Genomic DNA, 25,949 nt, shown 5'->3' with positions numbered 1-25,949 from the left:
GCGTTGTTGGACAGGCAGGAGCTCGCTGGGGTCCTGGTCACCCCCACCCACTCCCACCCCCACCCCCCACCCCGTGCTGCTGGGCCTGCTAGCCCGTGCAGTGCGGTGTAAGAAGCTGGCTCAGGCTGAGTAAGTGCCTTCTGCTCCCGCAAGCCTGGGAGAGCTCTTTCCCAGGAAGGGACGAGCTTGCCGGTGGGCGCAGAGCACCTGGTTCCCTGGAGGCTTTTGTCCCGGCACAAACCAGTGAAAGTAAAGATGAAACGTCTCCATTGAATAGTTAAACCGGGCAGGCAAGGTGGCTCAGCGGATGACGGACGGTGCTTGCCACCAAGCCCGACAGCCTGAGCTCAGTCCCTGGGGCGCGCGTGGTGGAAAGAAACAGAAAATGACTCCGTAGGTTGTCCCTGACCGCTACACGTATGCCGTGGTGCACATAGGAGCATGAGCGCACACATGCAAATACACACCGGACGCGTGCGTGTGCCCGCACACATGCACAGATGGAAAAACAAACCACGTGGGAAGACGTTAACGGTTACCTCCGGTTGGTAGCTTACCTGAGCTCTGTAAAGGTTCATTCAACTTCCTTTTCCAGGAGGAGATGGCTCGGCTGCAGCAGGAAATTGAGACCCTGAAAGCTGAGAGAACACCGGGCGAGAAGGTAAAGGCTTCAGTTAGTCCCGATGCCATCAGCTGCTTTCCGGCTGGTATGTGGACAGATTGCATCGGCTCAGGCCGTGACTCTTCCTAGGGAGATGTGAAGAAGCTTCCATTCGCTCCAGACAGGAAGGGCACTGACGGGCAAAAGGAAGCCTTCTAAGTCCAGTTTGGTGAACCCAAAGTACGATTATTAGGGTTGGTTACAGGGTTTGGGTGTCACAGGGGCTCCACAAGGGGAGTCCCTGGCAACTTGAGGCCAGCAGCACCTCAGAGAGACCCGCAGCTTACCTTTCACATCTTGAGGAGGGGAAGGCTCTCATGAGCCTCTCTGTCCTACATGACGGGCTGTTAAAAGGCCTGATGGTGTGAGGGTCTTCTGCTGCCCATCCCAGCTACTGTGTTTAAAGATGGCAGCAGCTACACCCAGCCTGGACTACACAGCCACACTCTTGGCACCAACCATTAATCATGTTCCACTTTCTTGAGCCGGGCCTGTAATGCGCACTTCCCAGGGTTGGTGAGGTGGCTCGCTGGGTGAGAACACTTCCCAACATGCACACGGTGACTCGCAGCCTTCTGTATTCCAGTTCTAGGGGATCTGACGATCGCTTCCAGCCCCCGTGGTACTGGGTGGTGCACGGGCATACAGTGCAGGCGAAACACTCATGAACATAAAATAAAAATAATTATTTCCTTAAACAAAAAGGCCAAACATGGCTGCAAGAGCCTATAACCCCATCACTGGTAGGTAAAGGCAGGAGGATTGCTGGGGCTTTCTGAGCACCAGCCTACGTCTGCGTTCAGGGAATAAGGCAGAGACATAGAGCAGAACACTGGGCACCGTCCTCCAGCCTCTGCACATGAGTGTACCTTGACACACACCGCACTGTGCACACAAGTGTACCTTGACACACCCTGCACTCTGCACACGAGTGTACCTTAACATACACCGCACTCTGCACACGAGTGCACCTTGACATACACCGCACTGTGCACACAAGTGTACCTTGACACACCCCGCACTCTGCACACAAGTGTACCTTAACATACACCGCACTCTGCACACGAGTGCACCTTGACACACACCGCACTGTGCACACAAGTGTACCTTGACACACCTCACTCCACCCACATTGTATTTCTCAACTTTCTCCTGTGCTTTTCTTGGATCGTTTTTGTTTTTGTTTTTGTTTTTGTTTTTGTTTTTTTAAAAACAGGGTTTCTCTGTGTAACAGTCCTGGCCGTCCTGGGACTCGCTCTGTAGAACAGGCTGGCCCTGAACTCAGAGATCCACCTGTCTCTGCCTCCCAAGCGCTGGGATTAAAGGCATAGACCATCATGCCTGGTGATTTTCTTGAATCTTATCCAAGTGATTCCTTCTAGATTTGGAAGAAGCAGCCACAGGCCCAAAACTCTGACCCCTCCCTCCATAGGAAATGTCTGAGCTGTTTCCCACTTAGCCTGTCTTTTTAAGTTTTTTCCACTATAACCTGAGTAGCTGGGATTACAGGCCTGAGTCACCAGACCCTGTGGATCTCTTGGATTTTGTTTTCCCTTACCACACTTCATTCAAAGCTTGCCTCCTCCCCAGATGTGGGTGGTCATGGCCGTGGAGCCCACTCACTGAGCCTGCCCTGCACTTGCAGCAGGGGGATGGGCAGGTCCCAGCTCCCAGCACTGATGTTCTCCAGGTACCCCACCACTATACCCAGCACTCTCCCGTGGACACGAAGCTGGCCGTGGGAACTGCTGCCCCTAGCCAGAGAGAGCCAGGCCTCAGAGCTGCTGGGTCATCTCAGTCTGAGATGCCTCCCTTCTGTGAGGGAGAGGAGGACTGCAGCCCAGGCTGCCCTCGGGCGGGCACTTCTCCAGCACTGAGCCTTTGAGGCATCTTCACTTCCCCTGGCCTCTGAATCAGCAGCGATCACGTGATCACGTTTGTCTCATCACTTCCTACCAAAGGCGTTCTTCTATTGAGAATGAACTGCAAGGGGGCCGGAGCCGCCTCAGAGGGGAAACTGCCTGCTGTGCAAGCGCAGAGACCTGAGCTTGGATCCCAGCCCCCATGCAGAAGCCAGGCAGTGAGGAGACGGTGACGGAGGTGGTCACAGAAGGAAGCTCACTGGCCAGGCAGTCTAGCCAGACTGGCTGAGTTCCAGGTTCAGTGAAGTGCTCACCATCAAGACTGATGAGCTCACTTTGATCCCTGGGTCCCACATAGTAGAAGGAAAGAACAGCAAGGTGTACACACACACACACACACACACACACACACACACACACACAGACACACTCGCGCTAGCACGTGAATATACACACATGTGATAGATAAATAAATGTAACTTTTTTTTTTAATAAATAAGGTGGAGAGTGGTAGAGCAAGACACCAACATTCACATACACACACTCAAAAGAGCTGTGGAGACTGTACCTGGCAAACTTGGAAGAACAGTCTAAAATCTGGGTTTCTCGCACCATCTGGCCACTCTTCAGAAAAACGAGGTCCATTTCAGCCCTATAGTTGCTCCTCTGGGCTCATGTCCGTGAAGCCTAGACACTCAGCTTCTGTCTGCGCCCCTTCCTGAGCAAAGGTGCTGACCCTGTTCTCATCCTTTCAGACTCTCTCCGATGGAGAGCCACAGGGTGCCCTGACCTCCACCATGACTCACAACGTAAGTATCGCCTCACCCTTGGGACCAGCATCGTCCCGAGAGAACCTGGCAGCCTCCTTTCCATTCTCCCTGCACAGTCTTCCCGGCCTCCTGTCCAGTCTGTACAGCCACCTCCTCTCTGCTGCCTTCTGGGGACATGGTGCCATCTTATTAGACCTTTCATTCCTTAGATGGAAGAGGCCTGTGTCAGCCCCGTGAGCTCTGAGGCCCGAGAGTGGTGCCGGGGGGACCCCTCCTCAGCTGCATGACAGCAGGCCACTGCTCTAGTTGACAAACCGTGTCAGGCCTGTCCATCTTGCAGCTCAACACAGTTATCAACTCACTTACAATATTGTACGTGAACGTTGTAAGTGACGACTTCGTGTCACGTGTATTGTAAATGAGTGCACATGACTGTATTCCAGCCCACCTCTGTCTACAGAAATAGACAGAAAGTCAGACATGACTCAAAGGTATAGGCTTTCCGAGGCATGCTCTAGTTTGCTGAACCTCGTTATGAGTTAAAACAATACTCGTCACACGTAAAGAGAGAGGAAGAGGGACCTCCAAGCAGGGCCATTAGGGTGGCTCTTCATAACACGTTAGGAGACTGGACATGGGACTCCTGTGGTATGTTAGATGTCACCTGTAGCTGAGCCCTGTCCAAGAAACTGCGCATGTGCCATGTGTGTTCATGTGCATGCATGCCCCTTCCGTAATTTTCTCTGAGACAACAGACTGTCCAGCTGCTTTCCCATGTCTAGGTTCAATGAAGAGCCACACCTACGGCATTAGCTCTGTCCCAAAAGAACTTTCTATAATGATGAAAATGTTTGCATAAGCATCTTCCCACGTGCATAGTGCATGGCTATGGAAACCGGGGGACTGATTTTTTTTTTTCTTACTTTAATTGATGCGGGTTTGAATAGACAGGTAGGGTTAGTGGTTGTCATTTTGGATACTTCAGGTCCAGGCAGAAACATAAACAGAAAAGCAGTGTTAGTTGAAAACAGGGAGACGTAGAACAAAGACTCTTAAGGTAGTGTGTTGGCTCTCTTTTGTTGTCGAGTGTTCCAGGTTCTGGGGTGGGGGGCTTCAGGAGCCCATAGGAGGCACTCAGTTAAGAACATTGATCGGAGCCGGGCGGTAGTGGCGCACGCCTTTAATCCCAGCACTCGGGAGGCAGAGGCAGGCGGATCTCTGTGAGTTCGAGGCCAGCCTGGTCTCCAAAGCGAGTTCCAGGAAAGGCGCAAAGCTACACAGAGAAACCCTGTCTCGAAAAAACCAAAAAAAAAAAAAAAAAGAACATTGATTGGACTTAGGGGCTGGTGAGTCAAGTACTTGCCTTATAAGCCTGATGACCTGAGTTCAATCCCCAGAACCCACATAAGGTGGAAGGGGAGAACCAGCCCCCCAAAGCTGCCCTCTGACCTCCACAATCCACAGTTCAGTAATAATAAATACATTTTTTTTAAGAAAGAACATTGGCTTCAGCCAGGATGCTGACAGAAGAAGAGGTTCAAGGATACAGCGTGGAAGTGTCTCGTGGGTGGGAGGTGCTAAACTTGGCCATCTGAGAGAAGGAACTCGAGGCTCAAGCTGAGAGGATATGGTTAGATGTACTCGACTTCCAAAGACTCCGTCAGGGAGTGGAAGTTCCATTCTAGATAACCGTGGCCTGTTCTCACTCTTAGGAGGACCTGGACAGACGGTACACCATGGAAAAAGAGAAGCTGTACAAGATCCGCTTACTTCAGGTGGGTGTCCACAAGGCCAGTGGTGGCCAGATGTGCCTGGCTGGAATGAATGTCCTGGGACTGGACGGGGAGGGGTCGAGGTGTAGAGCGGCTGTGCTCACCGCTTCCTTTGTCGGCAGCCATGTGTGTGTGTGACAGCATCACAGATGTCTGCTCCCTTCAGCATTGCTATTGGAGCTGAACTTCACCCTGCCTGCAGAGTAGGTGTGATTAGCCTCGGGTTCTGTATGGAAAAAAGTAGGTTCAGGGCGCTAGGGAGACGGCTAAGAAGTTAAGAGCACTTACTGTTCTTGCACAGGACCCTAGTTCTGTTCCTAGAACTCACATGAGTTGCCTTCCAACCGCCTGTAACTCCAGCTCCAGGGGATCTGACCTACTTTTCTGAACTCCACAGGTACCTACACTCATGGGCACATACCCCCACGCAAACACATACAAGTCCACATCACTAAAAAGTGAAATAAGTTTAGGGGGCGCCGAAGAGATGGCTCCGCAGTTAAGAGCACTGGCTGCACTTTCGAATGACCCAGGTTCAATTCCCAGCACCCACATGGCTGCTACAACTGTCTTTTACTCCGATGATTCCGGGGAATCCAGCACCCTCTTCTGACTTCCAAGGACACTGACTTTCATAGTATATAGGCATACATACACATACAGGCAAAACACCCACACTCATAAAATTATATATATAAATATATATATATATATATATTAAACTTTTTTAAAAAAATGCTTTAAGTAGGCTTTTTCTCCAAAGGCAAAGCCTCGCACAGATCCCCAAGGCAGGAATCAAGTTCATGTCTCCTTAGTAACTGGAGATCAGAGAGAGTGGTGTCACATCTGGAGCAGAGAGGTTGTAGAGCCAGCTGCAAACCTAGCCACAGTCGACACTGTATTCCTAAATGTATTATTATATTGCCAATGTCTGGCTCATGGGGAGTCAAAGCCACAAATGGCCCTCGGCCTTGTGTTCCGCGTTAGTTTGGGACACTTTCCTTGCCTTTAGAAGGGAAAATCCAAGCTTTGGCATGTATGGCCAGGGGGCTTCAGGGGCCTGTGAGGGGTTATTCCCATCTTCCTGGCTCTTAACTATTCTGTGAGGTATGTGGTTAAATTCAGAGGAGTCAAGTATGTCCTTGATACAAGAGCACTATTCTAATTTTTATTTTAGTGTTTTGAGAGGGAGTCTTATAGCTCAACCTGCCTCAAACTCTATGTGTAGCCACAGCTGGCCTTGAACTTCTGATAATCCTGCCTCCATCTCCCAAGTGCTGGGATTATAGATATGCACCACCATGCGTGACTACCTTTCAAATATTTAAAGACGGCTTCTCAGCCTTCAGCAAGACCAAGAGCAAATATTTAAAGATACATAAAATTAATACAATCTGGGCCCTGCTGCTGTTTGGAGACCCTGACTGGCTACTTACTCAGCCATGCATCAGGACCCAGGAACAAGAATGGGAATGGTCTGCCTTATGGGAACTGGTTATTTGATGACCAAGAGCCACCCGTATGTGCCAAAGAACAAGGCTGTTTATGTGGGCAATGCCACTTAAACCACTGCTAAAGCGAGGCTGCGGCGGAACTAGAAGAGGGCATCAGAGAAGCCAGTAGGTTGCCGGGGGCCTGGCCTGGGTAGAGGCAGCAGGATCTGGGAATGGAGCTGGCAGGGGAAAGTGACTGGAATTTAGTGATGACTGGATGAGATGGGGCTCAAGGGTGACGCTCAAGTGTCTGACCCAAAGGTGTGTGTACATGTGGAAATCATTGGGAAACGGGCATCAAAGAGGAGGGACTCAAGTGGCAGTGTGAAGAAAAGTGTTAGTAGACTCCCAGCTGGGTGGGGAGTGGGGTGTGCTGGAAGTCAGCTCAGTTTAAAAAGTACTTGCCTTACGTAGTTTAAAAAATGTGTGAAGACCAGGGATCAGACCTTTGGAAGCCATGTAAATTCAGGTGGACATAGTGGCCCACCTGAAATAACACCTCAGAGGGACACAGATTCCCCAGAGCAAGCTGGCTAGCAAGACTGGTCCTGTCTGAGCTCTGGGTGTGATCGAGACACGCTGCCTCCATGAATAAGGTGGAAGAATGACAGGGTGATTCCTGCCATTGACTCTAGGTCTTAATGTGCACATGTACGTATGTGTGGATGCTCGCTAAGGCTGTGGACATGTGGGCAAGACCCAGGACCAAACCCTAGTGAGCAGGTAAAGCAAGAACAAGAGAGAGGGGCGTGAGAAGAGCCAAGCGCTGCTCACAGAGGCTGAGCGGACAGCGTGGGTTGCCATGTCCAACTTCGATATGATAGCTTTTGCTTCATCTTACTATATTTTATTTAGTTATATTTGTTGTTTTCTGTTCTTTTCTAATGAGACACAGAAAGGGAGTAGATCTGGAGGAGAGGGGAGATGGAGAGGAACTGGGAAGAGCAGAGGAAGGAAATTATAATCAGGATATATTATATGAGAAAAATCTATTTTTTTATTTAAGAAATTTTTTATTCATTTTACATACCAACCACAGATATCCCTCTCTCATCCCTCCTCCTGCTCCCCCCAGCCTCCTTCCCCGACCCACCCCCTTTCCCCTCCTCAAAAGGGTAGGGGCTCCCATGGGGAGTCAGCAGAGCCTGGTACATTCAGTTGAGGCAGGACCAATACCACCCCCCACACCCTACCCCACCCCGCATCAAGGCTGAACAAGGCTTCCCACCATAGATAATGGGTTCCAGAAAACCAGTTCATGCACCAGGGATAGACCCTGATCCCATTGCCAGGGACCCCTCAAAAAGACCAACTACACAACTGTCTCCCATATGCAGGGGGTCTAGTCCAGTCCCATGCAGGCTCCACAGCTGCTGGTCTAAAGTCCGTGAGTTCCTCTGAGCTTGGTTCAGGGGTCTCTGAAGATTTCATGATCTTGACCACCCCTTCCCCCCACCCATGCCTCATATAATCTCTCTTCCCTCTCTTTGACTGGACTCCTGGAGCCTGGCCTGGTGCTTGGCTGTGGATCTCTCCATCTGCTTCCATCAGTTACTGGATGAAGGCTCTATGATGACAGTTAGGGTATTCACCAATCTGATCACCAGGGTAGGCCAGTTCAGGCACCCTCTCCACTATTGCTAATAGTCTAAGCTAGGGTCGTTCTTGTGGATTCCTGGGAATTTCCCTAGCACCAGGTTTCTCCCTAACCCCATAATGTCTCCTTCTATCAAGATCTCTCTTTCATTGCTCTCCCACTGTGTCCCTCCCCCAGCTCAACCATCCTGTTCCCTCAAGTTCTCATCCCCCATCCCCTGTCCTCTATCCCCCCCCCCCCCGCCATCCCCAGTTTACTCATGGAGATCTCATCTGTTTCCCCTTCCCAGGGTGATCTATGTGTCCCTCTTAGGGTCCTCCTTATTTCCTGGCTTCTCTGGAGCTGTGGGTTGTAGTCTGATTATCCTTTGCTTTACATCTAATATCCACTTATGAGTGAGTACATACCATGTTTGTTCTTCTGAGTCTGGGTTACCTCACTCAGGATGATATTTTCTAGTTCCATCCATTTGCCTGCAGATTTCATGATGTCATCGTTTTTTTACAGCTGAGTAACACTCCATTGTGTATACATGCCACATTTTCTTTATCCAAGGATGTATTTTCAATAAAAGAGAAAAAAGAAAATATATATATTTGAAGTAGTTGAGGACTGGAGGAGCTAGAAGCTCAGACTCCTCCATTCAGCATGCCCCAGAAAACTTCTGAGGTAACACTGGAGTCATGTGAGACTTCTCTCCTCTCCTAATCACTGCAGTTAGGGAACCCGGGACAGATCAAAGTAATGATCCCGCCAGAGTCCCCTTGGTGAAGCAGTGAGTCTTTATTGAGATCACTTACAGGGCTGATGGTGAGGGATGACAAGGAGCAGGGATGACTCACCAAAATCCCTCCCTCACACGAGTGACAGCAGCTGCAACCCGGAAGCCCCTGCACCATTTTCAGGCAGTGAGACGACAGGTGGGCCTCTCCTTGACACCTTTCCTGGGCATCGTGGCTGGTCCGTCTCCTCTGTCAGCGGTTATTTGATGCCTCCTTGGGGAGGAGTCTAGTGAACCTTGTAAATGTCAGCTTCCTCGGAGTGTGGAGTTTGTTTACTTCCTGAGTTTCCTGAGCCCCCTACCCCAAGAAATGTTCCAACTGGGAGGAAGTCCCACTATCACATTCGTCAAGGGGAGAGAAGGCCCAGGAGCTGTGGCTTGAAGGCAGGAGGCACTAAGCACGCCTGGCTGCCAGGGTGATAGAAAAAGGCAGGAGGCTGGTGGCGGAACGGTGGTGTCGCTCAGGAAAAGACTTCTTTAAAGCGAAGGACTTGAGCAGATTTAAATGTTGAACAGCTAGCGCAGCCACAGACACCCACACACATGCAGAGCATTCTAGAAATAAGGGCACAGTAAAAAGGTGGCATGTGTGCTGGTGTGGGATGCTCCTAGGGTAAAGGTGCTTGCCGCTTGCCACCAAGCTTGATGAAGTGTGTGCTGTGTATGGGTGCAGGGATGGGTTCATTTCCTCTGCCTAGTAAAGAGTTAGAGAGAAATGTTACTAGAAGTCTTGGGGAGTCCAACAGAGCTGTCATACAATGCTAGGGAAATCGGGGTTCTTGGTTCATTAATAAAAGAAGTAAGAACACACTCAAACAGAAGATCAAGGGCAGTTTATTAATTAGAGTTTAAAAGGCAAACCCCAGGGCAGGCAGGCTGTGAATCTCAGAGCTGCGTGGAGGGAGAATGAAGGCGAGCGTGGAGGTCAGTCACGCAGTAGGGGCGGGAGCTTTAGAAAAAGGAAAAGGCCAGCCGCATTTGTTAGCCGCTTTAAAGGGATAGTTAGGCTCTTGCCAGGGTTAGAAAGGCAAGGACAGAGAAAAGAGAATAGTTCCGTCCTTCTGCATCTGGACTCAGAGAGGCAGGCAGGCAGGCAGAGCCAGCCAAGCTTGATGGTGGGTCATAGGGACTGAATGGAAAATTAGCCTATCATAGGGGTATTCTGGCCTGGTCCCTGCCCTGTCCCACTGGACTAACTCTTAAGGGAGGAGACAAGGGCATGTCTCCACCTAGAGGTAGATTCCATCCTTTACAACCTGAGTTCAGTCCCCAGAACCCGTGGTGGAAGGAGAGAACTTCCACAAATTGTCCCCCTGAATTCCACCCATACCGTGGCACATGCACAATAAACAAACACGTAATTTTTAAAGATTTTGAAGATTCAATGGCTATACCCTGACGTTCCTGGGGAGAAGCAGCACATAGCACTGGCCTGCACCCCTCTGCCCAAAGCTGCTAGACTGGACTTAAGATTTGGTTACAAGAGTGGGCTTCCTGCCTAGAGGCTGTGTTTCCTTGGAAATTAGAGCTCCATCCCTGCTGCTGGGACAATCGGGCTAGAGGATTGGTGGAGCCGGAACAGAGGAACGAAGGCCCAGGGGAAGGGCGGTGCTCAGCCCAGGTCCTGAGATTCAGACATGAGCTATGTGGGAGCTAAGTGACTTGCTTCTGTGACATGGTCTTAAGCAACTCTCTGCTGTCTCCTGTACACCTGACCAGACAGTCTCCCTGTCCAAAGGGTTTGAGGAGTCAGTTATGGGCTTCCAGGTAGACTGAGGAATTTGAAATGCATTTTAGAGCAGCAGTCTGTCATCTGGGACTCTCCTTTCACTTCCTGTTCTCAGGTCAGTCACCCTGAGTCTTTCTGTGGTTCTGGTTAGCAACTTCTGCACTTGTCAAAAAGGTAAAGCCAATCACAATCCCACATGAGGATCCCAAGCCAGTAACCAAATGTGTGTCTTTGTGGCTGGCTCAGCATGTGGGGTGCAAACAAATACAGAAATTCTTTACTGAGTGTTCTCTCCCCCTGTCTCTTTACATTTAGGCACGAAGAAATCGAGAAATAGCCATTTTGCATCGCAAGATTGACGAAGTGCCCAGTCGAGCCGAGCTGATACAGTATCAGAAGCGATTTATTGAGCTCTACCGTCAGAGTAGGTGCATTGATCAAACACAGACTGTTGGGCCCCAGGAAGGATGAGAAGCCAGGGGCTCCATCCATTTTAGTATGGTGCAGCATTGGCCAGAGCACAGTCTGTAAATTCCACCCTGAAAAGGACCTTGCTTCATCATCAGGCCTGCTGAACAGGTCCAGGAGCTGACTTGTAGCCTGACTGTCCACTCCGTAGATGGGTTCATGATCTTGAGAGCCAGCTTGCCATGGTTAGCTACATGCAGGTTAGCTACCTGAGCCCCCTCTTCTTTCTGGTTTCTTATGAAGCATCCCCATCCCAGCATCTCCAGATGGACCTCAGTCATGGTGCATGGAGTCTCACTGGAGCATCATATTCTCTTTAGAGCTTTAGAGCATCATATTCTCCTCATTATCCAGGACCAGTCTCCCCTCAGCTGACCCAGTGACTATATTATGTTAGGCTCAAAGCCACTCCCAGGGTCTGAGGGAGATGGTTCAGGTAATAAAGTGCTTGCCTTACAAGCATGCAAGCATGAGGACCTGAGTTTGATCTCCGTCCTGAAAAGTATGTTGTTGTTTAAAAAAAAAAAAAAAGTCTGGCGAGATGGCTCAGGGGTTTAGTGCACTTGTTTTTGCAGAGGACCTAGGTTAAATTCCTAGCACACATGTGACAGCTCACAGATATCCATAACTCCAACTCCAGTTCCAGGAGATCCAGCACCCTCCATGGTCACCAGGCACACACATGTGCACATACATGCATGCAGACCATGCATCCATACACACATTTTTTTAAAAGTCAGGCGTGATGGTACACACACTGGGGAGGTGGAGACAGGTGGACGGACCCCTGAGGCTCACTGAACAGCCGGCCCGGCTTAGTTCGTGAGCTCCAGGTTCAGTGAGAGATCTTATCTCAAAAATAAGGTGAAGAGGGATTGAGGAAGATACCCAGTGTCAACCTCCGGCCTCCGCATGCCCATGTAGGCAGGTACAAACACGTATGCGCAGAGACAAAAGCTTGCGTGACGGTTAAGTGTGCACAAGGCCCTGCAGGGCACACGCTGCACGGGTTGGGAGGGATGCTCTGCCAGCTGCCGCCCTTACACTGGGATGCTGATCTCTTGGGCAGTTTCTGCGGTACACAAGGAAACCAAGCAGTTCTTCACTTTGTACAACACCCTGGACGACAGAAAAGTTTATTTGGAAAAGGAGGTATGAGCCTTTGATTATTTGTTTCTTTTCTTACTACATTTTAAAATGTATTGCAGGGTTTGGGGGCTGCGTATGTGGAGGTCAGAGGGCAGCTTGTGGCAGTCGGTTCTCTCCTTACACCACGTGGGCTCCAGGACTAGAACTCGGGTCTTTAGGGTTGGCAGCAGGCACCTTTACACTAAGCCATCGCGCTGGCCTTAGTAAGAGCCTGTATGGGAAGAAAATAACTTACATGAGCCACTGAGAGTGTAGTAGCTCCAGAAGATTCAGGTGAGCCTCGAGCCTGCGATGGAGGCGTTTAGTAGAGAGAGGCGTCCCGGGCCAAGCATCCAGGTTTGCCACTGCAAAGCAGGAGACTGCCTGGGAGTTCACTGCAATGAATCGAAGCTGGTGTTCACCTGCTCTGTAGTATCATGTGAGAAACACCTTCATGAAGGGCTGGGAAGATGGCTTAACCCATGAAGTACTTGCCTTCCAAACATGAGGTTCTGAGTTCAGCCCCCAGAACCCACATTTAAAAAAATAAAAGCAGGCATGGTCATATGCTTATAATCCCAGCCCTGGGGAAACCGGGACAGATAGATCACTGGGAATCACTGCCCTGTCCCTGTCCTAGCCTTCTTGATAAACTTCAGGCCAGTGAGAGACCCTGTCTTAAAAAGCAAGGTGGATAGCATCATGGGAAGTGGCAGATGAGGGCGTCTTCTAGCCTCCACAGGCAAGGGTACATGCAAACACAAAAACGCATGAGAAAAAAAAAAAAAAAAAACCCACACTCTTTCCTAAGTATTAGGTGTAAGAATGTCATTCCTATGTTGTGTGTTGTGAGTCCAAAGTTCAGGTATGGTTACTGCTTAGGGATGAGCCAACAGATCAGCCAGGGAGACACCAGACAGCCCTTCCCGGCAGATGAGGGGTCCAGAGGTGAGGGCAGAGACAGTTTCCATGGGAACAGGACCATGAAGGATGTGTTTTATCAGAAGCTCTCAGGACCATTTAGCAGCTGGCCATGTTGGTTGACTTGTGGGAGTGGGGTAGTGGAAGACAATGGGCAGTGTCTTCTCTTTCTCAGCTGACCCACCCCGGGCTGATAGCCTCAAAACAAAGAGGATGTTAGGGAAGACAAAAAATGGTCTGTGCTGGCAGTTTGTCCAAAGAGTCCTGCCACTAGAGTCCTCTCAGCTGGCAACCGGGTCCTTTCAAGAGCTGTCCGTCCTTCCACATTCTCAAGATCATGCGTTCTGGGGGAAAGTTGTCTTCAGGTAGATAGTGGTCGATTCCCGGAGGAAAACTCCTCAGGCAAGACACGTTGCTCTTTCTTTTCTTCTTTCACGTGTTACTTCGGCCCACTTACCAGCTCTTTATTCTTTCAGTGGCGTTATCCCAGCCCAGGCAAGCTTTCCAGCAACGACTGAGGTGGTGTGGGAACTACCGCCCTTTACTTACACGATTCTTTTTCACTCCCCCAGATTAGCCTGCTTAACTCGATTCACGAGAACTTCTCCCAGTAAGTACCGCGTGCTCTCTCCCCTGGCTGCCCTCCCGATCCTGCTGTGGTGCATGAATGGCCTGGTGCTGGGATGTGAACCTCTCACTTTCCTGCTCCACTCAGGGCAGACGGGCTTTAAGGGAAGGTTCTGCAAACTGTAATGCTGGGTAAAGAGCCTGCCTTACACAAGGACCCGAGTTCCATCCCAGAACCCCCAGATGGAAAATCGAATCTTTGTCATGACTGTAATCCCAGAGCAGAGGGGGCGGAGGCAGGCAATTCCTGGGATCCAGTTTCCAGCCGGCCTAGCCTTTTTGGTGAATTCCAGGCCAGTGAGACAGCTTGCTTCAAAAACCAAGGTAGACAGACACCGAGGATGGATGCCTGAAGGCGTATTCTGTAGGTTAGCATACATCCTCTGAACTGGGGGTGTAGCTCGGTAGAGGAATGCTTGTGTAGAGCGTGAAGACCTGGGCTCAGTTCCCAGCACTGCATAAGCTGGGACTTCTTAGGACACATCTGTAATCCTAGCGCATGGGAGGGAAGATAGAATCGAGTTCAAGGTCATTCTTGACTACAAAGTGTGTTCAAGGCCAACCTAGGCTACATGAGATTTTTGTCTCAAAAAATAAAATAAAACATGTGTAGCAAAGACATCTCTGTAAATCGTATAGCAAGACCATCAGGTCACATCAGCTCTGGAGTGTATCCACGGTGAGCTAGCCTACCTACCTTCCTGGTAGCCCAAGGTTTGCTCCCAGAATAGCATGCTTCCCTTTTCTAGCACAAGCCTCTGTGGGCCCCTGGCAGGAGACCAGAAACATTTTAAGACAAAGTTCTTCTAGAATCAGGGGTGTCTATGTCTTTTCTAATTTAAACACAGCGGGACTAAGGCATTCTTCATCAGGCCTGCACCTGAATTGGATCCTCAGCGCCCATGGCATGTCAGGGAAGGAGTCTTGAAGGGAAAAAAGGCAGCAGCCATAGTTTCCTGGGAGGTGCAGGTGTGGCCTTCTCAGGGTCCCGTTGCCCTTCTCAGACTATAGTACTGTCTCCCTGATGACCGTGACAGTTCTGCTCTGTCAGCCCACTCACTCTCTGGGAGAATCTCCTGTTCTGTGAGCACTGATGTTCTGAGCCTCCTGGTTCCCATCCCTCTGTAGGGCTGGATATGAGTGGAAGGTGTAGCAGGCACACCAGGAAATCTGCCCCCCACCTGCTGCCTCCAGCATGGTTTTAGGCTCCCCGGCTCAGATCTAGGAATACTCAGAGCATGTCCTCTAGTTCCAGATGACATCTCCCTGTCCTCAATTCTTAAAAAACAAAACAAATTAATTTCTTAAGCAGTACATGCCATAATTCATGGCAGATGGCATTTTTATTATTTTTATTCACATTTTATGTTGAGAAAGTGCATATTGGCTAAAAGTTGAAAGGAAGAAGCTGAAAAGTCCTAGGAAAGGGAGCCCCCCAAAGTTGCCTGTGTGCATACTGCTGCTGAAAGAGGTACACATACCTGTCTGTGTAGACTAAAGAAGTAGCATATTCTCACCTGCATAGTTTTCCTCGGAATCCACCTCTGTCTAGTTAAAGAAAGTTGTTCCTTCTGCAGCCCATTGCCACAGGAACATAGGGAGAATGGGAAAGAAGATTCACATTCGGTTATTAGATCAGAGGTTTGGAATACTGACTGCGTGCTATTCTTGGTGGCCCTCTGGGTCCGCTGGCCCTGCAAAGACCTAGGTGACTGTTGGGCACACTCTAGGTTCAGGGCTGACTCCTTGGTGCCCCCCACCCCTTTCTAACAGTCCCATGTGCTGGACCTACCTCTGCTGATTTCTCTTTCAGAGCCATGGCCTCCCCTGCTTCCCGGGACCAGTTTTTAAGGCAGATGGAACAAATCGTCGAAGGCATTAAACAAAACAGGATGAAGGTCAGCTAGCTCATTCTACAGCACCGCAGCCTCTGTGGTGGTGAGGAGGTCCAGGCATAGGCTTTCCATCCTGACTGCACCCTTCCACATTGCCTCCCAGCAGACATGAGACTGGGGGAGGGGGGGGGACCTCCACGCTATTAACCATAGCTTCCAGGCACTGAGCACTCCTGTGTCCAGGCACTGTGCCACTCCCCCGTAGACTGTATTAAATAAGTGATCCTGCCCCCTCCCTGCCCTGCTTTACAGAAAAAGAGCTGTCCTTCCCTAGCAATCTCCTCTTGTCCATCCACCTCCTCCCTGGTCATTTATCTCATGACATTTCACGCCTAAACTGACTCCTTCCACATAAAGGAAGCAGGGTGTGATAGCATGTGCTTATGATTCTGATGCTGGGGAGAGCGATGGAGGACCCCTGGGGCTCACGGGCCAGCCCTCCTAGCCTCCTAGCCAGTCCTAGGCCAGGCAGAGACCTGTCTCAAAAACAAGGTGAGGGATTACAGCCGAGTTTGTCCTCTGGCCTATGCACACACGCGCATGCACGTAGACACTTGCACAGATACACACACATGCATGCACACACACCATCGCTGCTACGTGCAGGCAGCACCTGCTCTGTACATGACGTCTTCCTGCCCTCACCTCCTGGCTGGCTGATGTTCTACATTTAGCTTCAGAAAACACGGCACACGGCACACGCCGCTCCTGGTTCTGCTGAGTGGTCCCTCCTCAGAGCATTCCCCCACCCCCAGTCTTCTGCATCACAGAGTCCCTCCCATGCCCTCACCATCTCTCCCCATTCCGTTTTCCTCAGCACTGATGCTGCCGAGAACTGTAACGTGCATTCGTTTGTCAGATGCTTGGTTGCTCGGTTTGGTTTGGCACGGTACCAGTTGCCAGGATGTGCTCAGTGAGAACAAAGACTTTGCTGTTCAGTGCTAACTTTAGGCCCTCTGTAGGTGTTCTATTACTATTTACCAAGTGAATAAAGGACCTGAATTTAGTCCCTAGAACCCTGAGAAAATGTCAAGTGCAGTGGTGTTAATGTATACTTGTATTCCCGGAGCTAGGGACCAGAGGACTAGAGCGTCCCTGGGGTTTGATGGAGTACTTGGCAAGTTTCAGGCCAGTGATGGTCCCTGTCTCTAAAACAAGGTGGGGACAACTAGGTGGCTCACTGGGTACAGGCATGTGATAGAAGGAGAGACAAGTTGTCCTCCAACCTCCGATTGCAACCTACCCCAGCTTTTGGCTACTTTAGAGAATCCCTTTGAAGTCAGCATCTAGTGTCTGTATAAGATCAGAATCCTGGGAACAACCTATAACATAGTCAAGGCAATTGTGGATAGCTTATCCTATGATGCAGTTATGATATGTGAAGGGGTGATGGGCTATTTTATTATAAATACGCAATTATATATATATATATAATATATATCAGGGTTACTCACCCACAACACAGCCGACATTCTGGGCCAGATAATCCTTTTCCTTATCACCATCCCGAACCTGTAGGGTAGTGAGCAGGTCCTCCTTGCTAGTGATGCCAGCAGCTCCTTCCTCACAGTTGTGACACTCACTCACTCGGAACCTCTTGCAGACACTCAGAAATACGCTCTAAAAAGTAGTCCCCAGTCGAGAATACCCCCCAAAACACACGCTGTTCACCTAACATTCCATGGCGATTGAGCTTCCGACTAGATTATAGAGCCTGCAGATGGTATCATTCAGGAAAACAGGCCAACCTGAGAAACGATGTTTAGAGGGAGGGCCTGGAAGCAGCAGCTGCGGATGCCAATCAGGGCTGCCTGTTGTAGTCGCTGTCAGAATGCCTGTTCATTCATCCGCCGAAATGTTTCCAACAGATGGAAAAGAAGAAGCAGGAGAACAAGATGAGAAGGGACCAGTTGAACGATCAGTACCTGGAGCTTCTGGAAAAGCAGCGGCTCTACTTCAAGACTGTGAAAGAGTTCAAAGAGGTGAGAGGGCTTGGGCCAGATGGGGGGGGGTAGCCAAAATCAGGTGCTCGTTTACCTCACCTCAAGACACATCCTTAAAGACCAGAACTGCGAGCTGGCAAGACCTGGGCTTTGTCAGTGAGGCACTCGGTGTGAAAGAAGGAGTACTCGGGTTCGATCCCCAGAACTCACAAGACAAGTGTGGTGCCCACTTGTAATCCCAGTGCTGAGGGAGAGCAGGCAGGAGCACCACTGGGCCACCCAGCCACCCAGCCCAGCCTTCTCCGTGAGTTCCAGGCCGGGGAGACACCCTGCCTCAGAAAAGTAAGGTAGGGCCAGCAAGACGCCTCGTGGGTAAAGGTGTCAGGCTTGGTGACTTGGCCTCAGTAGCCAGTACCCACACGGTGGAAGGAGAGAACCAACCACGCGAGTCGCCCTGTGATCTCCGTGGCCGGCACACACAGACACACAAAACAAACAAATAGAAAATATAACTTTAGAAAGAAGGTAGACAATGCCTAAAGAGCAGCAGCTGAGCCTGACCTCTGCCCTCCATAGGCACGCGTACACACACGTGTGCAAGCACACACACACACATGCACACATGAACAAAATGAAAAGCAAACGTCCCATGCCGACGATGCTGTTTATTTTTAAAGGTTATTCTGTCTCCTCTTCCGCCTTACTCTTCTCTACCTGGCCGACCCCCTGTTTTATGAGTTAACTGTGGCAGCTGAATGCCTGTCTAAGGCAAAGCAACAACTCTCATCCTTTCAAATGTCCTCCGAGCTCTGACTGTGCCTCTGGCATAAACCAGGTTGTAAACCAGGCCTGCTCTCTGCCCTCATGGAGCTTCACTGTGCTGAAGGAGACAGATGAGATGCTAAGAAACAGACGGACAGAAGCCACAGTGAACCAGAAATAATAACAGTAATAGTTGCAGACTTCACCATGCAGAGAGACAGATGCAGATCTGCAGCCAAGGTGGAGTCTACAGGCTGAGCAGGGCTCTGCTCTGGGGAGAGCAAGAGCATGTCAGGGAGCAACCAAGGTCCTGAGGCTCTGGAAGAGCCCAGCACCTGATGTGGAGTACATATGTGATGCACATGTGTGTGCCTGTGCATGCCCATGCATGTCTGTGCAGAGACCAGAGGAGGATATCGGATGTCTATAAGTCTTCTGTTGTATTCTCTTGAGACAAAGTCTCTCACTGGTCCAGAGCTAGACTGGCAGCCAGAAAGTCTCACCAATCCTCGGTCTCCATACCCACAGCACCAAGGTTGCAGGCATGCGCACAGTCATGCCCATCTTTTGTGCAGGTGATGGGGATTCAGACTCAGGTCCTCATTCTTGCTCATCATGCATGCTTCCCACTGAGCCATCTCCCCAGCCCCTCAGCTCCCTTTTGCTTAGAGACGTGAGAAAGCTTTGGGAAGGGCCTGGGATTGTTGGGGGTTTGCTAAGCGAGGGGTCTTGAGCTGTCAGGTGAACCGCTCTAGAATTTGCCAGAGGAAGAAAATACAGAAAGGTAACTGGTATCTCAGGGCACTGGACACTATTGGCAGGGGATGGGGGCAATGACGTTCCTCGGTGGCTGCACTCACAGTGTTTAGTCATGAACCTTATGCCCTCATTATTGGAGAAGAAAGCACCCTTCATAAACGCCTCTCATTGCGCCTTCTGCGCACTTATTTCTTAAGGCTGAGAGTGCCCGGCATCTTCGCTGATAGAACCTCTCACTGTTCACCTGCTGTGTGCGCACTAAGGATATCTTGCTCCCTTCTTGGGGAACAGTCTCCAAGCCTCCTTCTCTCCTCTTACCTCCCCAAGCAGACTGGATAAGTGTCTCCTTTCTGCTTCTGTCCCCTTGGAGATTTTTAGAAAGTTCTATCTGTAGGATGGTCGTACCTGGTCTCCTGTCTTCAGCCCAGAGGTTTCATCACATCTGTCTTGACACAGCTCAGTAGGTCACCAAGGAGTGTCCTGCCAGGAGACTGACTGACTGACTTGTCAGAAAATGGCTACTAAGGGGCAACAGATGTAGGTAGAGTGCTTGCCTGGCAGTCCAGAACACCGGATTTGATCTCCAGCACACCTGTCATTCTAGTGCTCAGGAGGTGGAGGCAGGGGCATCAGAGACTCAAGGTCATTTTTGGCTTTGTAGCCAGTTCAAGACCAACCTGGGCTATGTGAGTCTCTGTCTCTAAGGGGGTGGGGGGGAGTGAAGCAGGCAGTTACCAAGACTGAGTAGAAGGTTGGGGCATCTTTGGAAACCCCACGTGAGTACCAGTGACTAACAGTCATTGCTTCTCTCTGACTGCTCTTCCAGGAGGGCCGGAAGAATGAACTCTTGCTGTCCAAGATCAAAGCCAAGGCCTCCTGAACATCCATCTCCACCTCTGTATGTTGGCGATATTTTTAATGGCATGTATAGACTACAGGATCCTGAAACGGTTCTGAAAGTGATGGTGGAAAGATGCGGGAAGACTCATTTCTACTCTCCGGATGGATGTTTTCTTTCTCCTATTTGTTTCTTTTCATCTCTCCTGGCTGCAGCTGGTGGACTCAGAGTTTCAACACCATGGCTTGGATGACGCCTAGAACCCTGTGAAGAAATGTGGGCGATGCTCATTCACTCTGCCCGCCCAACTTTTTCCTCCAGTAACACTGCATTTATGAAGGTACCTAGATTTGTACGGACCCTGAGAATAAAGAGCATTTATTAGTTGAGCACCTGCTGAAAAATGAGCCCTGAGATAAATGTAGCAGAATACAGAACATTGTCCCTTCTCCTCTGGCATCTGGCAGGGGCCAGAGAGCAGATACAACCCACTTGACCCCTGAAGTTTGTCCCTAGCAATGTCTCAGAAGGCTGCTGAGGGAGCAGCCAGCCCAGTCCTGTGGCTGGCGTTGGCCGTGCACCTACCATTGTGCCTTCTGTTCTGGCTTCTCACAGTGCGTGTGGACTATGGGCGGGGCCTGCATGCGGAGCAATTAGCCCACAGGTGTAGAGACGGAAGAGGTGAGGTTCCGGTTTTCTAGTGTTCACCTGTCTGTGTTGGGAAGACTGATACAAAGTGACCCTTCATCTGGAGCCATGCTTCTCGGTGTTTCCTTTGGCATGGCTGTGGGTGTGTCCAGCCCTCAGGCTACATGTGGTCCAGGATAGCTGTCAGGGTGGCTCAGTGTCATCCCTTTAACCCTGCACACCACCCAGGTTCACTTCATGGAAATACTGCAAATGCACCTTCCATTGAGGACACTTCAGTAAGAATTGAAGCTTCCCATATCCGGCCGGGCCTTGTTTGAGGTGTATCCCATGTTCCTGCACTGCAGATGTCAGGGTCTAAGTGAAGATTAAGATGTGTATTCTGTTCGGTACTATCAGAGCAGACCTGGGGAAAGACAGCAGGCTCTGAGCATGGAGGAAAAGCAGGTTTTAGGGACGTGAGGACTCCATGGAGGAAACAGTACTTGGACTAGATCTGCAAGGAAGAGGATGTTAGCTGAGATGGGAGGAAGGGCCTTTAATACCCCCCAAAGCCTTGGTTTTAGGCCCTGGAAAATGAGCAGACCAAAGCAATTGCAGAGTACTCTCCTCAGCAATCAGGAACCTAGCAACTGGGTCATGCTCAGTTAACCCCAGTGTAAGGCTTGTGCTTCATCCTGCATAAAGTTAACCTGAACGGCAGATTGGGACCATTTGACAGAAGCATAAATATGTGAGGCAGGTGGAGCATTGGGCAGAAGCACCATTCACTGTTTGTTTCCTGATGTATGTGATTAAGAGGCATGAGTCATACAGACTTAGAGGGACGAGGTGCTGGGGCCCAGTTGGTGAGCGCTTGCCTAGGTTCCATCCCTAACATCACACAAGTCAGACATGGTAGGGCACATTTGTGATGTGCTCTCAGGACATAGAGTCAGGAGGATCAGGAAATCAAGGTCATCCTAGGCTAAACAGCAAACTGGAAACCAGCCTGGGCTACACAAGACTGTCTCCCACCCCAAAAGAAAAGCCCAGGCAGGCTTAATAGCATCATCAGTTCCTGAACCAGGGTCACTGAGCTGCAGTGAGCTGGGTAGGAACAGCAGCAGCTAAAGCATCACTCCCCTGTGCCAGCACACTTCCTAGTGAGCCCTGTGCCCACCTCTACCTGCACTGGGACCTGCATGGTCACGAGAGCATTGTGAAAAGTCTCGGCTAAAGTAAACACTTGTAAAATAATAATGAAGTTAATAAAAATAAAGTAGGATTTTGAGGAAGGAGACAGCATTTTGACCTTGTTAGAACTATCCCAATTAATAAAAATAAAGTAGGATTTTGAGGAAGGAGACAGCATTTTGACCTTGTTAGAACTATCCCAATTAATAAAAATAAAGTAGGACTTTGAGGAAGGAGACAGCATTTTGACCTTGTTATAACTATTCCAATTCAGAGGAGAGGATCACTAGTCTGTAGACATGTTCAACCACAGGGTCCCTGTAGCCAAGCATCGCTGTGAATGTGGCCCAACACAAAATTGTAAAGTAATTTAAAACATTGAGGTTCTTTTCCCTCTGTGCTTTTTTTTTTTTTTTTAACTCCATTATACTGTGTACTCTGTATAAACTTCGGAGATGACAATATCATGTTATCATATCAAAAGGTTGGTCACTCCTGGTGGAGAGAAATTGGTAGATATCTTGTCCCATTTTTTAATCCACAAGGCTTAACACAGATGATGGGAGGTTCGTGTGACTAGCTCTATAGTACCGGGTATGAAGTCCCTCCTGAGGAACAGGCCACAGATCTAAACAAAGGACAGTTGGTTACCCCATAACAGCCATGCCAGTGTTTTGCCAATGCTCACATCTTGCCTGGCTGGTTGGTATCTTAGTTGCAAGTTCATAGCTGGCTAAGACTGTTGATGACGCCCTCCTCCCCAGCTGCCTGTGGAGCAACATCTGCCACCATGAAAGCTAGCCAGCAGGGAGGAAGCTTCTAGCTCGGATCTATCTCGATTGCTCTGTGACTTTCATTCAAAGTATGTGGTACCTGAAGCAGTAGTGTCTTTCCATCTAGTTCTGCTGACCAACCATGAGCATGGCTGGCCTGTACTGTTTTGGAGCCTCCTGGGTTGGCTGGGTTGGTTGAATACTCTGAATTAGGCTTCAGAAGCCAGCACTGAGAATCCTACACGTGCTTCTGACATGCTGGTGATTCCAGCATGAAATAGGCTGAGGAGATTCCCTGAGGGCCCTGGTCATTTCAGAATCCATCTGGAGACTGGTGAAAGGGCGGGGCCTGCCCAGGCAGTGTCTTCTGTGCCCAGACATGGGATAGCATTGTGTTCTAAGCCTCCTGGCTTTTACCAGAGTTATAAGACAGTGGAGAAACATTTGTAAGTGACTTTTTTTTTCCCAGTGTGCACTTTAAGAGAAACCAGATTCAGAGCAGGGAGCTTATTGACAGGACTGGCACCCAGTGCCATGCTTTCTCGGTCTCTAGGTGAGAAGCTGCCTTCACTCCCATTTCCTTCTCCTAGAATACCTGGGGGTACTCTGGTTACCATCAGGCTCAGAGCAGCGTGCAGTCGTGATCTGGGTGAGAATAAAGTGATGGTGAGATGTCTGGGAGGCTGTGGGGACATTCTGTTGTTCTCCCATGTTCAGTATTTAGTCAGCCAGCAGCACGTGGGCAGCACATAGTACCATAGGACAGCTGCCAGCCTGTCTCCAAGGGCTGGTGTTTTCCTACTGGAGCAGAGCCCATGTCGGGCTTAAATAGTGAAGACACAGACTGGTGGTGGAACCAAACCAGCATTTGGTCACCAGGCAGGGCTCTTCCTCTCCACACTGTCCCTGGAGACCTCTCAAAACCTTGAAGAAAACATGGGACAGGCCCTCCAGCAGCCCTCTTACTACCTCACAAAGTGCCATTCCCATGGACTGTCACTTGGGCAGACTCTCAGCTTGTCTATCCTGAGTAAAGCAGACACTACCTGAAGGGGTGTCTGGGACACCCAGCCCGGCCTGCAGCCTGTACCTTCTACATTTCTCCCGCCTCCGCGGTTCTATCCTGCCTGCTCTCCAGGCCATGGAAGGTCAGTTTAAGGGGACTGGATATCCTAGCAATAACTTCTAGCAGTGACTTTGACTTGTGAAGGTTCAGGTGGTTGAATTGGAATATGCTCTGAGAAACACTGGAAGGAGATGGTTATGATGTAGTCATTGCCGGGGTTGGTCACCAAGAAAAAGAACACCTTAATGCAGAGCCGTACAAGGAAGAGTAACATGGGTGCTACTGTCTGTTCTTGCAGCTGGGCATGGCCAGAGGAAGAGCCTTAGGAGATGCGCCTTAGAGTCCGCCATGCTCTCTCTTCTAGCAGCAGGGGGCAGTAGGCCAAAGTTGTCCATAAAATGTCATGGAGAGCTGGGGAGACGGCTTAGCAGTGAAGTGCTTGCCTTGCAAGCAGGAGGACCTGAGTCAGCGTCCCCAGCATCCACATAAAAAGGCAAGCACAGCCATGTGCTCTTGTATTCCCAGCACTAGACAGGCAGAGACAGAATGATCTCTGGGCCTCACTGACCAGCCAGACTAGCTCAATTGGTAAGCTTCAGAGTCAGTGAGAAAACCTGTCTCATAAAATAAGGTGGAAAGCAATCCGAAGGCAACTGAGTTGACCTCTGGCCTTCACTTGCACAGGCATATACATGCACATGCACACACACCCCATACACATATAGGAACATGCACATACAAAAAAAAGTAATGCATGTTTCTATCTTCTTAGAATAAATATGATGTATGAGATCATGATCAGGGTTTTAGTACCTCATCTGCAGTGTGTTTGACACCATGGGGAATTTCTTCTTCTGTATCCTCATCAGCCTGTATTAGTTTCCTAGATGGACCAAGTTCACCCTCTGTGGGTATTTTCCTCATATGTCCTCTGACTAGGCTCTGTCCTCTCCCTGGCTTGGTGTAGTGGCTTCCCATGATCATCTGTGTGGTCCCTTTTACATTGGCCTCCTGATCCCCAGTCCACCCACCACATCTGTTGTCCCAATGACACACATTGATGCTTAAGGTCCCCAGTCCTTTTCAAGATCTACACCTTCCCTCTTAGGAATGTGTAAGGGCAGCAAAAACAGGAACCTTGACTACCTCGTTGTGGTTCCTCAAATGGTCAGAACACCCCACTTGGTTAAGTCAGCTCCCCAGATTGTATCTTTACATCCTGTAGTAGCAAAATATAGACTTAACCTAATCCTTGCTCAGGTTGAAACAGGCTGGCAGTTCTAGTCAGCAACATTAGAGAAGTTCTCTAAGATGTGTGTTCTTTAGTCACTAACCTTGAAGGTTGGAATGGAAAAAAGAGTTTTCCAGAAGTTTCCAACCTTTAACCAAGATCACCTTTTGGAGATGTCCAGTATTGTGGCAGAGAGGGCACATTGATGTCAGATAGGATCATGAGTATATGTTCTTCAAACGTGGCAGATGCATCTTAGCCACATGAATCCAAGAAAAGGGGAGGTGCTGTACACCTGTGGGCAGCAGCCCAGTGATGGCAGAGCTGAAAACCTGCAGCCTCCTCCTCAGAGGACAACCGAATATGTATATCACAAATCCAAGCGGACCGCCTTTTGAACCAGCAGTGCCATGTCTAGGAACTTTTCTCGTGTACAGAAACTTTTATTAAAGCAACGTTTGTAATAACAAAGAGTTAGAAACTATCATTAATTCAGAACAGGGGTGAAAAATCATGGCCCATCTCCACAACGGGGCTTTTTGCAGATAATTAAAGTAGACCTGCGATGTGTATCGCCAGGGAATGTTCACAGATCTTGGAGCCACATGGCTAAGTGGGGGAAGGAGACATGTACGAACATGCATGGAATGCTAGTGTTTGAGGGAATGTTCACAGATCTTGGAGCCACATGGCTAAGTGGGGGAAGGAGACATGTACGAACATGCATGGAATGCTAGTGTTTGGAATAGAGATAAATACATGTGTTGTAGGTGTGTGTATGCATATGTGTGTGTGTGCATATACTCACACATATGCTTGTGATGCGTCTGCTTGCCTGTGCCCAGTGTCTCTCAGAAGTGGCACAGTAGCCTGGCAACCTCGGTTGCCTCCTGGAAGAGGGTGGGAATGACTTTTCACCACTTGTCTTTTGTATTCTGGAATTTTGTACCATGTACATGCATTATCTACTCAAAAATAAATAGTTTTTGAAGTTTAATTTGGTTTCATTTAAAAAAATCATGGGATAAGATTCCACTTTCATTAATCTG

General features: G+C 49.6%; 1 protein-coding gene across 2 annotated transcripts in view; it reads left to right on the top strand.

The window, feature by feature from the left end:
- Positions 1-25,897, top strand: part of Ccdc93 (coiled-coil domain containing 93) — a 75,074-nt gene extending 49,177 nt beyond the window's left edge. For both annotated transcript variants that reach the window (XM_028893932.2, XM_028893931.2), the window contains 9 exons: positions 596-661; positions 3,279-3,332; positions 5,006-5,068; positions 10,981-11,089; positions 12,203-12,285; positions 13,755-13,792; positions 15,623-15,707; positions 17,573-17,686; positions 19,995-25,897. In XM_028893932.2, the coding sequence (XP_028749765.1) occupies positions 596-661; positions 3,279-3,332; positions 5,006-5,068; positions 10,981-11,089; positions 12,203-12,285; positions 13,755-13,792; positions 15,623-15,707; positions 17,573-17,686; positions 19,995-20,048 (666 nt within the window). In that variant the 3' untranslated portion in view covers positions 20,049-25,897. The remainder of the gene's footprint in view (positions 1-595; positions 662-3,278; positions 3,333-5,005; positions 5,069-10,980; positions 11,090-12,202; positions 12,286-13,754; positions 13,793-15,622; positions 15,708-17,572; positions 17,687-19,994) is intronic.
- The last annotated feature ends 52 nt before the right edge of the window (positions 25,898-25,949 follow it).

The sequence above is a fragment of the Peromyscus leucopus genome, chromosome 15, assembly GCF_004664715.2.
Source record: "Peromyscus leucopus breed LL Stock chromosome 15, UCI_PerLeu_2.1, whole genome shotgun sequence".
Taxonomy (NCBI): domain Eukaryota; kingdom Metazoa; phylum Chordata; class Mammalia; order Rodentia; family Cricetidae; genus Peromyscus; species Peromyscus leucopus.
This window is presented reverse-complemented; position numbering and strand designations above follow the sequence as displayed.